Genomic DNA, 14,563 nt, shown 5'->3' with positions numbered 1-14,563 from the left:
AAGACAGAACCAAAGTATTTATTCAATTGGTCTGCCATGTCTTTGTTCCCTATGATCAATTCACCTGTTTCTGACTGTAAAGGACCTACATTTGTCTTGACCAATCTTTTTCTTTTCACGTATCTATAAAAGCTTTTACAGTCAGTTTTTATGTTCCCTGCCAGTTTTCTCCCGTAATCTTTTTTCCCTTTCCTAATTAAACCCTTTGTCCTCCTCTGCTGGTCTCTGAATTTCTCCCAGTCCTCAGGTGAGCTGCTTTTTTTTGCTACTTTATATGTTTCTTCTTTGGACTTGATACTATCCCTAATTTCCCTTGTCAGCCATGGGGGCACTATCTTCCCTGGTTTATTCTTTTGCCACACTGGGATGAACAATTGTTGTAGTTCATCCATACGATCTTTAAATGCTTGTCATTGCATATCCACTGTCAACCCTTTAAGTATCATTTGCCAGTCTATCTTAGCTAACTCACGCCTCATACCTTCAAAGTTACCCTTCGTTAAGTTCAGAACCTTTGTTTCTGAATTAACTATGTCACTCTCCATCTTAATGAAGAACTCCACCATATTATGGTCACTCTTACCCAAGGGGCCTCGCACGACAAGGTTGCTAACTAACCCTCATTGCTCAATACCCAATCTAGAATGGCCTGCTCTCTAGTTGGTTCCTCGACATGTTGGTTCAGAAAACCATCCCGCATACATTCCAAGAAATCCTCTTCCTCAGCATCCTTACCAATTTGGTTCACCCAATCTATATGTAGATTGAAGTCACCCATTATAACTACTGTTCCTTTATTGCAAGCATTTCTAATTTCCTGTTTAATGCCATCCCCAACCTCACTACTGTTAGGTGGCCTGTACACAAGTCCCACCAGCGTTTTCTGCCCCTTAGTGTTATGCAGCTCTACCCATATTGATTCCACATCCTCCAGGCTAATGTCCTTCCTTTCTATTGCGTTAATCTCCTCTCTAACCAGCAATGCCACCCCACCTCCTTTTCTTTCCTGTCTATCCCTCCTGAATATTGAATATCCCTGGATGTTGAGCTCCCATCCCTGATCACCCTGTAGCTAACATTTAATTAAATGAACTAACATTTAATTGTGCAGCAGTAAACCGTAACCTGATATATGTTCAAACACGTGAGCTTTTTCATCCAGCATGTTCTGCAGGCTGGTCCCTGTAGCTGGTTGCCTTGGGCACCACATTAATTAGCTACAATGGGCATGAACGTTGAATGGATCGCATTCAGACACGCTAAACTGGAAAGGGAGAGGCTTTCAGCCAGCAAGGTACCAGACTTCAAAAGTCGGCATTGCATCTGTAATAAAACTAAGGGAGAAACATACAAAGAGCTCCTTGAAATCAAGCATCCAACCATCCCTCCATCACAAGCCTTAGGGCTTTGTGGCTAGAGCCAACAACAGATTCTGGCGGGCAAAAATCAGCAGGAACAGGCCGCACCCATACTGCATTGAATGGCTGCTCGAGGATTCATAAAGGATTAACCAATAGCCAAGACACCTGCCAGGCAACAGCAGCAGAACGGATGCAAGGAATCTGATGGATCTTGAATTTTGCTTTGACCAGCAATTCTTACTTGTGGCCAGAAAAAAAAATGGTTTGCTCAAGTGTGTCATATTTATCAGGTGTTGCAAGTTTATTCAAAATAAATAAGAATCTTAATCAGCAAAAAAAATGGTGAATTTCCTCTCAACAATACCGTCGACTTCAATTTCTGTTGCATCTACTGCCAAACCAACAGCATAACTGTAGTGCATAGATAAATAACAGATTATAATTATTTCATGAAACAGTATTTCTTTCAAAAGAAAGTGTCTGCCACACAGGTAGATTGTTTGAACTTACATCAGAAGTCTTTTAGAGCACAGAACAAGGAGATCGTAGATAAGGCACACTCCAAAGACAGTGATTCCTGTCTCTTTGACTAACATCGCACAGGTCCCAAGGAACAAGCTCAGCAATAAGTAAACTGGTGAGCTGGTGGGCGGAAACTTTTCCCCGATGTAATTACAATTCACACTCCTGCGAAGAAGAGAAGAATCTTCAAACACGCTGCTCGGTACTTCTGGTTATTTACAGCCACTCTGATCATGTACAATATTGTACCAATATCTAAAGCTGATACTTTATTTTTATCAAATTTTGTTTTAGAGATCCAGCATGGAATAGGCCCTATCGGCCCAATGAGCCACACTGCCAAGCAACCCACCGATTTAACCTGAGCCTAATCACATGACAATTTACAATGACCAATAACCCTACAACCCAGCACATCTTTGGAATATGAGAGGAAACTGGAACAAACCCATGCACTCACCGGTTGGGTGTATAAACTCTTACAGACAGCATCAGAATTGAACTCCAAACTCCAATGCCTTGAGCTGTAATAGCTTTGTGCTAACTATTACACAACCATAATGTCCACAGTATGAATCCTATAGCTCCAGGAAAAGAACGTTAGGACTGTTGTTAGCTCTTTTGCAGCTGCAGAGTGTGTGGACACAGTTCATTTCATCAGAGATACCAGACTCCCTCACATGAACACCCAGTCTACATTTCCCACTGCCTCAGCAAAGCAGCCAACATAAAGAACCCATGCAGCCCAGACGTTCTCTCTTCCCCCCTCCTCTCATCAAGCATAAGATACAGAAGTCTGAAAGCAGGCACCTCCAGGCTCGAGGTCAGCATCTACCCATAGAACATTATAGCACAGAAACAGGCCTTTTGGTCTTTCTTGGCTGTGCCGAACCATTTTTCTCCCTAGTCCCACTGACCTGCACCTGGACCATATCCCTCCAAACCCCTCTCATCCATGTACCTGTCCAAGTTTTTCCTCAAATGTTAAAAGTGAGCCCGCATTTACCACTTCATCTGGCAGCTCATTCCACACTCCCACCACTCTCTGCATGAAGAAGCCCCCCCCCTCCCATGTTCCCTTTAAACTTTTCCCCCTTCACCCTTAACCCATGTCCTCTGGTTTTTTTTTCTTCCCTAGCCTCAGTGGAAAAAGCCTGCTTGCATTCAATCTATCTACCCTGCTGCTATAAGTCTGTTGAAAGGTTCGCTAGTACAATAGGATGGACTCGAGCTCATAAACTGTATTGTTATGGTCTTGCATATCATTGTCTGCCTGCTCTACATGTTCTCTGTAACTGTTACACTCTGTTATTGTTGTAACATGCACAAAATGCTGGAGGAACTCAGCAGGTCAGGCAGCACTGATGGAAGAGAACTAACAGTTGACTTTTCAGGCCAAGAACCTTCTTCAGGACTGATAGGATTGGGGAGGGGGGGAAGGAGATGCCTGAATTAAATACTGGGAGAAGGGAAAAGAGGCTGGCTGGAAGGTGATAGGTGAAACCAGATGGGTGGGAAAGGTCTAGGCTGGAGAAGAAAGAATCTGATCAGTGGGGAGAGTAGACAATAGAACAAAAGGAAGGAGGAGGGGACTCATGGCGGAGTAATAAGCAGCTGAGATGAAGTAAAAGGTTAGAGTGAGGAATAGAGGAAGGGGGATGGGGGGAATTTTGTTCACTGGAAGGAGAAATCGATATTCATACCATCAGATTGGACGGTACCCAGACTGAATACAAGGTGTTTCTCCTCCACCTTCAGGGTGCCCTCATCTTACACAAGAGGAGGACATGGATCAACATGTTGGATCGGGTGGCAGGACCACAGTCTAGGGTTCTTCTCCTGCTGGAGGTGAGGGGTGGGGGGGGGGCGGGGCGGGGTGTATATCCCTGAACAAGTGTATGTAAATATGGAATAACAGAGTGCCACGTGGGTGGCAAAAGTGTGGCAAAAGGCAAAAGTAAAGACTGTAATGGGAACATTTGTAAAGGACTGAGAGTCATTGAATGGTTTATTGGACATAATTTTATTTTTGAATAAAGTATATTTTTATTAAAAACATGTCGGAATGGGAATGTTTGGCCACTGGGATGTCCCACTTGTGGCAGATGGTTTGGAGCTGCTCAATGAAGGGGTCCCCCAATTTATGACCTGTTATTGTTTTTTTCTTGTACTATCTCAATACACTATTGCAATGAAATCTGTGTGGGTGGCATGAAAAACAGAACTAAACCTGTCTCTCCCTTTCCATAATTTGTATTTTACTTGCCATATTTTGGATTTTATTTAACCCAAATTTTCTGTTTCTTACACACTAGTATGCAAACCAAGGTTAGAAATGCTTTCACTCCCTGTGCTGTTTCTGACAGACAAGTAACCATTCTCAGGTAGGTTGGATTTAATTACAACCCCATCCAGAATCAAAGCACCCATTTTACTGATGGACAAATTTACATTCACTAATGACACTAAAATAAATAAAGACTCAAATTTTAAATGATCTCTTGACCCACATATCCATGTGTTTACTGGGACTGTTCTCTGGCTACATGATGGTTTGAAGTTTCTAAGTTAGAAATTATCCTTCGCTACACATTTTCTAATTAAGCAATGGCATGGTATTTGTGTAGCAGAGAGAAAGGTTGGAAGGAATCACCTCAGCTCTCTGCACTGGTAGCATAACAGGATCAGCCTATTCAATTTTTTTAGTACATACAACATAAACCAAACTAGGAATTGCATAATGTCAATTTATTCCACAACATTTCATGAAACATTGAACAATAATAATATATGCCCCCACAAGCCTGCTATATAAGCTATCTTTGATCAGTATGCCATATCAGTTGTCAGCAGCATGATTATGAAAGGCCTGAATTTTACAAGGCATGATTTTCTAAACTTGGGAATTAAAAGCCTGGCTAGTTCCACTACATCTTTTCATCAAGATATATGCCACAAACTAACAGCCTTTTTCCAGGATGTGCAGTGAATGAAACCCTTCCAAAAGGTGTGAATGCAACTTGCAAATGCTTGACAGAGTTCACAACACTACGGTCTCAAAATTTACATGGGCTGCAACTTCAATGTGTGCACGATGAGCAGATTGACTTCATGATAATGTTTAGAATTAACATTTCAATAACAGTAATTACTTATCAAGAATAAATATTAATCTAAAGTTTCTATACAACTTCAAAACAATTCATATAGATGACTCCCCCATTATGGCCATTTCCATAATGGAAATTTGTCCATACAGGATTCATAAATTACTAAAATAAGAATATGGAATGAAAACTCACTCCTCTTAAGTTTATGTGACATACTGTAGGTGCGCATGTTGTGATTTCACATTACAGAAAATATTTTCTGCAAACACAGACAACACTCTCTCCCCGTGTGTCAGGGTGGTCCTTGTGAAGGTAAATGTGGTGTCGGACTTTACTTCACTGTCATGCGAGAAGTTTATTAATGAAGTCTGCAGTCATACACACCTAAGGTAGGAGAGGAAGGCCAACAGGAAGAGCACACAAGCCAATACGTCAGCTCGCCCCACGATTCCAGTTACCTGTGAAACAATTGCAGTTGTCAGAAGCACATACATCATTAACTCAAAATATCAGCAAGAGCAGGATCAATTCCTTCGTGTTCCCATACACCCTCTGCACGCACAGCCTCGCCACCCAAAAACACAGCAAACCCGGGAAAAGCTGCAGGTGCTGGAAGTCCAAATCAACACACACACAATGCTGGACGATCTTTGGAAAGGAATAACCGGTCGATGTTTCAGGCCAAGACCCTTTGTCAGGACTGGAAAGAAAGAGAAGTCAGAGTGAGAAAGTGGGTGGAGGGGAGGTAGAAGCAATAGGTAGTGAGTGATAGGTGAAACCAGGAGAGGGGGAGGAATGAAGTAATGAGCTGGAAAGTTGATTAGTGTAAGAAATAAAGGGCTGGAGAAGGGGGAATCTGATAGAAGAGGTTAGAGGTCCATGGAAGAAAGGGGAGGGGGAGGAACACATGTGCAGGTAAGCAAAAAAGTAAGAGGGAAATGGGAATGGAGATGGTGAGTGAGAGAGGAGGAAATTAATGGAAGTTTGAGAAATTGATGTTCAGGCCATCAAGTTGGCTGGGCAGCTTCCAACCTGAAGACATGAACATCGATTTCTCAAACTTCCTTTAATTGCCCCCTCTCTCCTTCACCATCCCTATTTCCCTCTCATCTTTTGTCTTACCTCTCTCCCCTTCCCGGTGCTCCATCTCCTTCCCTTTCTGCCATTGCCTTCTACCCTCTCCTATCCGATTCTACCCTCTCACTAATCAACTTCCCAGCTCTTTACTTCACTCCCTTCCCTTCTCCTCGTTTCACCTATCACCTACTACCTTGTCCTACCTCCCCTCAGATGTTTGACCTGTGGAGCTCCTCCAACATTTTGTGTGTTGCCAAAGACTTACCAAATGCAGAGCAGGAAAGGGAATTTTGGAGCAAACACAAGGAAACCTGCAGATGCTGGAAATTCAAACAACAAACACAAAATGCTGGTGGAACACAGCAGGCCAGGCAGCATCTATAAGGAGAAGCACTGTCGATGTTTCGTGCCGAGACCCTTCGTCAGAACGTGATGCTGCCTGGCCTGCTGTGTTCCACCAGCATTTTGTGTGTGTTGAAGGGAATTTTGGCTTTTTTTTGACACTGATGAACAGAGTAAAACATTTGTGTCAAACTGGAAACAGATCTCTAACAAAGTGATCTAAATTAATTACAAATATAAAACACAAAATAATTGATTGCAGACATAATCGCTCTCTTCAATATGACACACCAAATCATCACTGGTGCAGCCAATTGGTTTTAGAAGTCATGTAAATGGAGATCACCTGTGTGCAGTCAAGGTGTTGCAATTGATTGTTGTAACAATACACCTGTATCTGGAAGGTCCAACTGCTGGTTAGTCAGTATCCTGGCAAAAACTACACATGACGACAAAAGAACACTCCAAGCAACTCTCAAAAAGGTTATTGAAAAGCACAAGACAGGAGATGGATACAAGAAAATTTCCAAGTCACTGAATATCCCAGGAAGTACAGTAGTTAAGTCAATCATCAAGAAATGGAAAGAATAGGGCACAGCTGCAAATCTGCCGAGAGCAGACTGTCCTCAAAAACTGAGTGGCCATGCAAGAAGGGGACTGGTGAGGGAGGCCACCAAGAGACCTGTGACAACTCTGGAGGAGTTACAAGCTTCAGTGGCTGAGATGGGAGAGACTGCGCATAGAACTGGGTGCTTCACCAGTCGCAGCTTTATGGGAGAGTGGTAAAGAGAAAGGCACTGTTGGAAGAAGCTTACATGAAATCTCAGCTAGAGTTTGCCAGAAGGCATGTAGGAGGCTCTGAAGTTAGCTAGAAGGTTCTATGGTCTGATGAAACTAAAATTAAGCTTTTTTGGCTGTCAGACTCATTATGTTTGGCTTAAGCCAAATACTACACATCATCAAAGATACACCATCCCTACCACGAAGCATGGTGGTGGCTGCATCATGCTGTGGGATGCTTCACTGCAGCAGGCCCTGGAAGGCTTGTGAAGGTGGAGGGTGAAATGAAAACAGCAAAATACAGGGAAATCTCAGAGGAAAACCTGATGCAGTCTGCAAGAGAACTGGGAGAAGAGTTGTTTTCCAGCAAGACTATGACCCCAAGCACAAAGCCAAAGCTACACAGGAATAGCTTAAAAAACAACAAAGTTAATATCCTGGAATGGCCAAGTCAGAGTCCAAACTGCAATCCAATTGAGAATTTGTGGCTGGATTTGAAAAGGGCTGTTAACTCATGATCCCAATGAAACCTGACAGAGCTGAAGCAGTTCTGTAAAGAAGAATGGGGAAACATTGCAGTGTCCAGATGTGCAAAGCTGACAGTGACCTATCCACATAGAATCAAGGCTGGAATTGCTGCCAAAGGTGCATCTGCTAATGACTTGATGGGGTGAATACTTTTGCAATCAATTATTTTGTGTTTTATATTTGTAATTAATTTAGGTCACTTTGGTTTTCTCTTTGACATGAAAGAATCTTTTTCTGTTGATCAGTGTTAAAAAAGCCAAATTCAATCCACTGTGATTCAATGTTGTAAAACAATAAAACATGAAAACTTCCAAGGATGGGTGAGTACTTTTCACACACTGTACGTACTTTGATAATAAACTAAGAAAGTTTGTGCTATGCTCTGCTTATTTTGTTGCCTCCCATTTATACTCATGTCCTTGCAGTTAAAATAAAACAAGGATAAGGAATTTTCACAAAATGGAAGTCAAAGTGCACAGGGAATAGTCGGTAAGGATGTAAGTTATGTCGCCTGGAGAATATTTCCTTGCATTTTAACAACTTTAATACAGTTCAGTTAGTTCTTGCATTGTAGAACCATACAAGGAAATATGATTAAAACTGAAATCAATTCCCATTTCAAATTGAGTGATAAATTAATTACAACCCTTGTACAGCCCCAACAGAAACTTTTACGCTCTCTGAGGTGATCTCTGGATTTCTGCATTTCCTGGGAGCAGTTCAGACATCAATCATCAAAGAAAAAGACACACTGTGGTTTCAGGGGACAGAAGGAACTCCAGTGTACTTACCAACTGCATTACATAATTGTACAGGACATCTTTGAGATTATATCATGGCCTCATTTGAACTATATGTGAACAACTGGATCCACAGAGCTGCATCATCCCATTGTCACAGTCCCCTCAAAGGTGATTCATTATGTCCTACTTTGTTTCCTACTAACCAATCCTCAACCTATGTCAGTATATTACTCTCAAATCTGTGTCTAACTTTACTAATGTTCTGTGGCACTGAAAACTCAAAAGCCCTGCACCTAATGGTACCTCCTTGTTTATTCTGCTAGGTACAGATTTATCAGGCCTCATTTCTCTTACATAGATCTATTCTGACTCTGCACAATCAAACCAGATCCTAGAGTGAGTTGAAGTCCACACTATATCTTGTCTCCCCTCACAGCCATGACTCAATGGTGACTAAAGTCACAATCTTCAACTGGCTATTATGGATATCTTGGCCATGTTACCTTCTGCCTTCATCTTCTATTTGATCCCAATCCCACAGCCATCATGAGGAAGTGAGATCGCGATCACTTTGTCTATCCCAACTCCTCTCCACTATTTCTACTGTGGTGGTGTTCAGTCCAAAAGTACGAATATTCTTTTCCAGGATCAAGTTCCAGTGGATATGCATGGAAAGTGAGAAGAAAAATGCTTAAAGAAGATGCACAGTTCTCTTTTTACAAAGAGAGCAGTAAATGTCTGGAGTGTGTTGTCAGGAGTAGTGGTGGAACAAATCCAACACTGGTATTGAAGAGGAGGTTTTTGGATAAAGATGACAATGCAGGGAATGGAGGGATAGAGGTCACTTACAGACAGTTTAATGGGGCATTGTGCTCAATGGTAGTTCCTGTGCTGCACTCTTCTATGTCCTAGCCCCCATGACCTCAATTTGCAGAGTGCTCCAAACATTTATCTCCTCATCGTTGTTCACCTCACGTGATCTTCCTCAGCTTAACTCCTCACTGATCAAAATTCACATCAAGTGGTTTTATGTCCTTCCAATTTTTGGGCATCCCTACTTTATAGATTGAGTGCTTAAGAAACAAAGTAAGAGAGGAGCCACACGTTAACCAGACAGGCTGCTTGAATTGAAACAAGATGCAGGATTATACAGTACTGTGTAAAAGCCTTCAGCACATTTTTAGGTAGGGTGCCTCCGACTTTTGCAAGATACTGTATTTGTCAACATGGAGCAGAGAGCACGTTTGTAAATCTGGTGGGAGCAAGGGATGTTGGGAATGGCAAGGGTGGAGTGCCGCAAAAAAGGTGTGGGACACGAGGCTTTCTTGCGGCACTCCACCCTTGCCATTGGGGGGGTGGGGGGGGGGAGTGGCACAGTTGTAGGTACACCCAATCCTAAGACACCAGGTAAGGTCATTTGATTCCAAACAATTGGCTTATTGATCATTACAGAATATTTCTCTGGTGCATCCCACTGCTTCCACTCTCCCTTCCCCTTTTCCCAACCATGATTCCCCTCTCTCTGTCCCCTTCCCACTCCACAATAGAAACCCATATCAGAATCTGGCTTATCATCACTCATGTACGTCATGAAATTTGTGGGTTTTTTTTTTACATACAGTACAATACCTAAAATTACTTCAGTACTCTGCACAAGTCTTAGACACCCGAGCTATATACATGTGCCTGAGACTTTTGCACAGTACTGTATGTGTCGGTGTGGGTCAGAGCAGGAGAGCAGTGTGGGGTGCAGGTTAGACGGAAAAAGCCAATAGCAATGCAATTAGTTTTGAACTCTAATAAAGAGAAGGCATTACACGTTTATGGATCTATAAAACAGAAGTATAACATGGGTGTTATGCCTCCATCAGGATGTTAGACTGGTACTCACAGCTTCAGTGTGGACAGGGTGCACGGCAAAGACAACAGCGGCGAAGAACGCAAGACGCCGGTCCCGGAACACGGCCTTGTCACACGTGTGGAGCAACAGCAAGGTCACAGCACAGTGCAGACCCACGTTGACCATGTGGAAGTACAGTGGGTTCATACCACCCAACAGGATGTTTAACCTGGAAGGCAATGCATAGAATAGCAGCATTACGATACCGAATTACATTGAATTATACAGAAACAGGTTTGCTCCGTGCAGAGGTCCAAATCTCCTTACAACATACACTCTGTGGTCACTTTATCAGGCACCTCCTATACCTAATAAAGTAGCCGCTAAGCCTATGTCTGTGGTCTTCTGCTGCTGCAGCCCATCCACTTCAAGGTTCAATGTGTTGTGCATTCAGAGATGCTCTTCTGCACATCGCTCTTGGAATACTTGCGTATTTGAGTTACTGTTGCCATCCTGTCAGCTTAAACCAGTCTGGCGATTCTCTCTGACCTCTATCATTAACAAAGTATTTTCGCCCACAGAACTGCCGCTCAATAGAATTTTTTTTTTGTTTTTCGCACCATTCTCTGTAAACTCTAGAGACTGTTGTGCGTGAAAATCACAGGAGATCAGCGAATTCTGAGCTACTCAAATCGCCTCATCTGGCACCAACAATCATTCTGTGTTCAAAGTCACTTAGAACTCATTTCTTCCTCATTCTGATGTTTGGTCTGAATAACAACTGAACCTCTGGACCACGTTTGCATACTTTTATGCATCGAGTTGCTGCTGCATGATCGACTAATTAAATATGTGTTATTGAGCAGGTGTACAGGTGGCCACTGAATGTAGAAAGAGGTCACCTTAGTCCATTTGCAGTTCAAGCTGTATTCTCATCACTAACCACGTGCTCCCACACAGCCCCAACCTGCCAGTCACCTTTCACCCCCTCCTCATTACACTAATAAACGTTACTGCTGTCGTAGCACTCCCCTTCTCTCTCCACTCTCAGCAATATGGACAATTTCCTTCCTCCCACAGATGCTGCTCAGCCCCCGAGTTCCTCCATCAGATTCCTCCTCTGCCGTCTGCAGTCTCGTCTGCCTCCATAAAGACGTTCAATCTGCTGGGAAATCATAGGGGAAGGCACCAAACACCCTGAGTGCCTCCACAGGCTCTACCAGCCCCCTCGCAACAAAAACTGGAAGCCTTTCTCAACATAAAGGGAGTGGCGAAATCAACAATTACTTCTCACAGAGTTACAACAGGGAAATGACTGTAATCCTCAATACACTGTGTAGTAGCCCAATCCGGATGAACGGTTTTCAAGACAAACTTTTCACTGTATCTTGGTACATAAGACAATAAAAACCAAAGTTCAAAGTGAGTGTATTATTAAAGTACATATATTGACACCATAAGCTGCACAGAGATTCATTTTCTTGTGGGCATTCACAGTAGAACAAAGAAACACAATGGAACCACTGAAACACTACACAGGACCCATGATCAACAATCGATGCGCAAAAGACAAACCAGCAAATCAAATAATAATAACAATAGTGAAAGACCATTGAACATGAACAGTATATTCATTGTCCCAGTAGTAATACCTACAACTGGTATCATCCCAAGGTCATTACACAATAGCATTAAACAATTAGGCCTACACAGCAATATTTATGTAAGCCTTCAGAAAGTCACAATACCAAACACCACAAGAATTGTTCAAAAGCTCCAAGCTCCAAGCTCCTAGCGATTGAGAAATACGTGTGCTTGGCTATGGCCGCACTGCAGGTTTTACCAGCTTAAGCTCAGAAACAAATGTTAAAAATACAACAATTTCATAACTAAATCAATTCCAACTCAATACATTCTCTCTTCCTTTGTGGTCCTCACAGGAACTGCACTTTCTCTTTAGTTGTTATGCTTTATTTTGCAATCAGTTATTGTTCGACTGCTCTCTCCCTCTCTGTGCAATGATCTGATCTGTATAAACAGTACGCAAGACAAGCTGCTTGGATTAACAATAATAAAACACTAGTAACATTTCCAATATTGCTATCAGACCATTACAAAATCCAAGGTTGCAATCAAAATGCTCAATTCAGTGATCCCTTCGGAGAGTAAAGAGCTTCCCAGAATGATGGGACATGATACCTTCTTGCCCACTGTCACCGATATTCTCTCAAGTACCTCAGTAAAAAACAAGGTCAGATCACTCTGGACAAAAAGCAGTCAGCATTAATAAGCTCCTCAGTGTAGGAGCTGGCTGCTTCTCACAGGTGTGCTTCGGGCTGTTCGGTATCAAAAACAGACTCATACAGATGATGAAAGCTTTCAAATTACTTTTGTAGCCAGACCCGCGTAGTGATCTCTCACAAACGAATTTAATTGCCGAACCTCTCATCTCCTTGCCCTTCCTACCACTCTGTATGCACCAGATGGTGTACTGCACGTCAAAAGATAATATGACTTATGGCACTATCTGCACCACAAGCGAAAACAAAATTCATCTAATTCAGACAGCAGGAATGAAAACACTTCTTGCTCCCTTGTGTTACATGCTGTATGAGCTAAAGCAATGGAAATTAACTGCAAGTTCCTCTGCCCAACTTCATTGATTTGGGGATTAACGTGTTTTGGAGCTGTTTGGGTGAGGAGGGATAATTGAACTCACCAAATGTTTTAGTCTTATATCGAATTAAAATAGAGTAGATTATCTGTCAGTTATATAGGGCATTGTTGAGAGCACATCTGCTGTACTGTGTACAGTGCTTGTCTTTTTATTTAAGGAAGGATGCTAAAGCACTAGAAGTAATCAGGGATTGACCTGATGGAATAGTCCAATGACAGAATGCTAGGAAAGGCAATGTTTGTGCAGGCAGACATCTACTTTCCTTTTCAGGTGAGTGAAATAGCACCATGCTATTTCAGGTGCCAGATGTTGAAGGGTTATGTTCTATGAGTACGTAGAATAATGTGAAAAACAATTTCACAGAGCTGGGGGGTGTGAGGGGAAGAGACTGGCCATTGAGGTGAGGCAGATGTTTTGTTGGGACTGGTGATTAGATTACCTTTGTCCTAACAAATCTTCATTGGTCTCTGCAACTCCTCCATTTCTTATTTCGAGCAGCACCAATTTAGTGTAACTCTGGCATCTCAGTTCCAATGCAGTGACCCGTCATCCTAAACTTCACAGACATCATCAGGAGAGGGGGATGAGGCACAGGGTGGGGGGGGGGAGAGTAGGGGGAGAGAGGGGTGGTGGGGGAGAGGGAGGGTAGGGGAGAAAGGTGGGGAAGAGGGGGGAGTGGTGGAGCTAGTACTGAAGAGGCTAGTACCCAAGATGGAGATGACTAATATCACTACTTTGGCTCTTTTGGCTCTATGCAGTAGCTTCCCCACCACACCAGACAGTGATGCAGGCTGTCAGAATGCTCTCCACGTTACATCTATAGCAGTTATAGAGTGTTTTAATTGACAAAGCAAATCTCCTCAATCTCCTAATGAAATATAGCTGCTGTCTTGCCTTCTTTATAGCTGCATCGATATGTTGGGACCAGGTTAGATCCTCAGAGATCTTCACACCCAGAAATGTGAAATTGCTCACTCTCTCCATTGCTGAGGACTGATTAATGTTCGGCTCACCCTTCCTGAAGTCCACAATCAGCCTTGTCATCCCACTGAAATTGAGTGCAAGGTTGTTGCTGCACCACCACTCAACTAGGTGGTATATCTCACTTCTGTACACCCTCACATTTATACCCGAGTTTCTACCAGCAATGGTTGTATCATCAGCATATTTAAAAATGGCATTTGAGCTATACCTTGCCACACAAACATGGGTATTGAGAGAGCAGAGTAGTGGGCTAAGCACACACCCCTGAGGTGCGCCAGTGTTGATCGTCAACAAGGATGAGATATTGTCACCAATCTGCACAAATAGTGGTCTTCTGGTTAGGAAGTTGAGGATTCAGTTGCAGAGGGAGGTACAGAGGCTCAGGTTCTGTTGCTTATTGATCAAGATTATGGGAATAATGGTGTTAAACACTAAGGTATAGTCAACGAACAGCATCTTGACATAGGTGTTTATATTGTCCAGGTGACGTAAGGCTGTGTGAAGAGCCATTGAGATTGCATCTGCTGTAGACCTATTGTGGTGATAGGCAAGTTACAGTGGGTCCAGGTCCTTGCTGGGGCAGGAGTTCATTCTAGCCA

General features: G+C 42.8%; 1 protein-coding gene across 1 annotated transcript in view; it reads right to left on the bottom strand.

Moving 5' to 3' along the window:
• Positions 1–14,563, bottom strand: part of tmtc1 (transmembrane O-mannosyltransferase targeting cadherins 1) — a 169,837-nt gene that overhangs the window by 138,387 nt on the left and 16,887 nt on the right. Inside the window, exons 2-4 of the mRNA XM_059977827.1 lie at positions 10,355–10,532; positions 5,378–5,451; positions 1,872–2,048 (exon numbers count right to left, since the gene is read on the bottom strand). Of these exons, the coding sequence (XP_059833810.1) occupies positions 1,872–2,048; positions 5,378–5,451; positions 10,355–10,532 (429 nt within the window). The remainder of the gene's footprint in view (positions 1–1,871; positions 2,049–5,377; positions 5,452–10,354; positions 10,533–14,563) is intronic.

Source organism: Hypanus sabinus, chromosome 8 (assembly GCF_030144855.1).
Source record: "Hypanus sabinus isolate sHypSab1 chromosome 8, sHypSab1.hap1, whole genome shotgun sequence".
Classification (NCBI taxonomy): Eukaryota; Metazoa; Chordata; class Chondrichthyes; order Myliobatiformes; family Dasyatidae; genus Hypanus; species Hypanus sabinus.
This window is presented reverse-complemented; position numbering and strand designations above follow the sequence as displayed.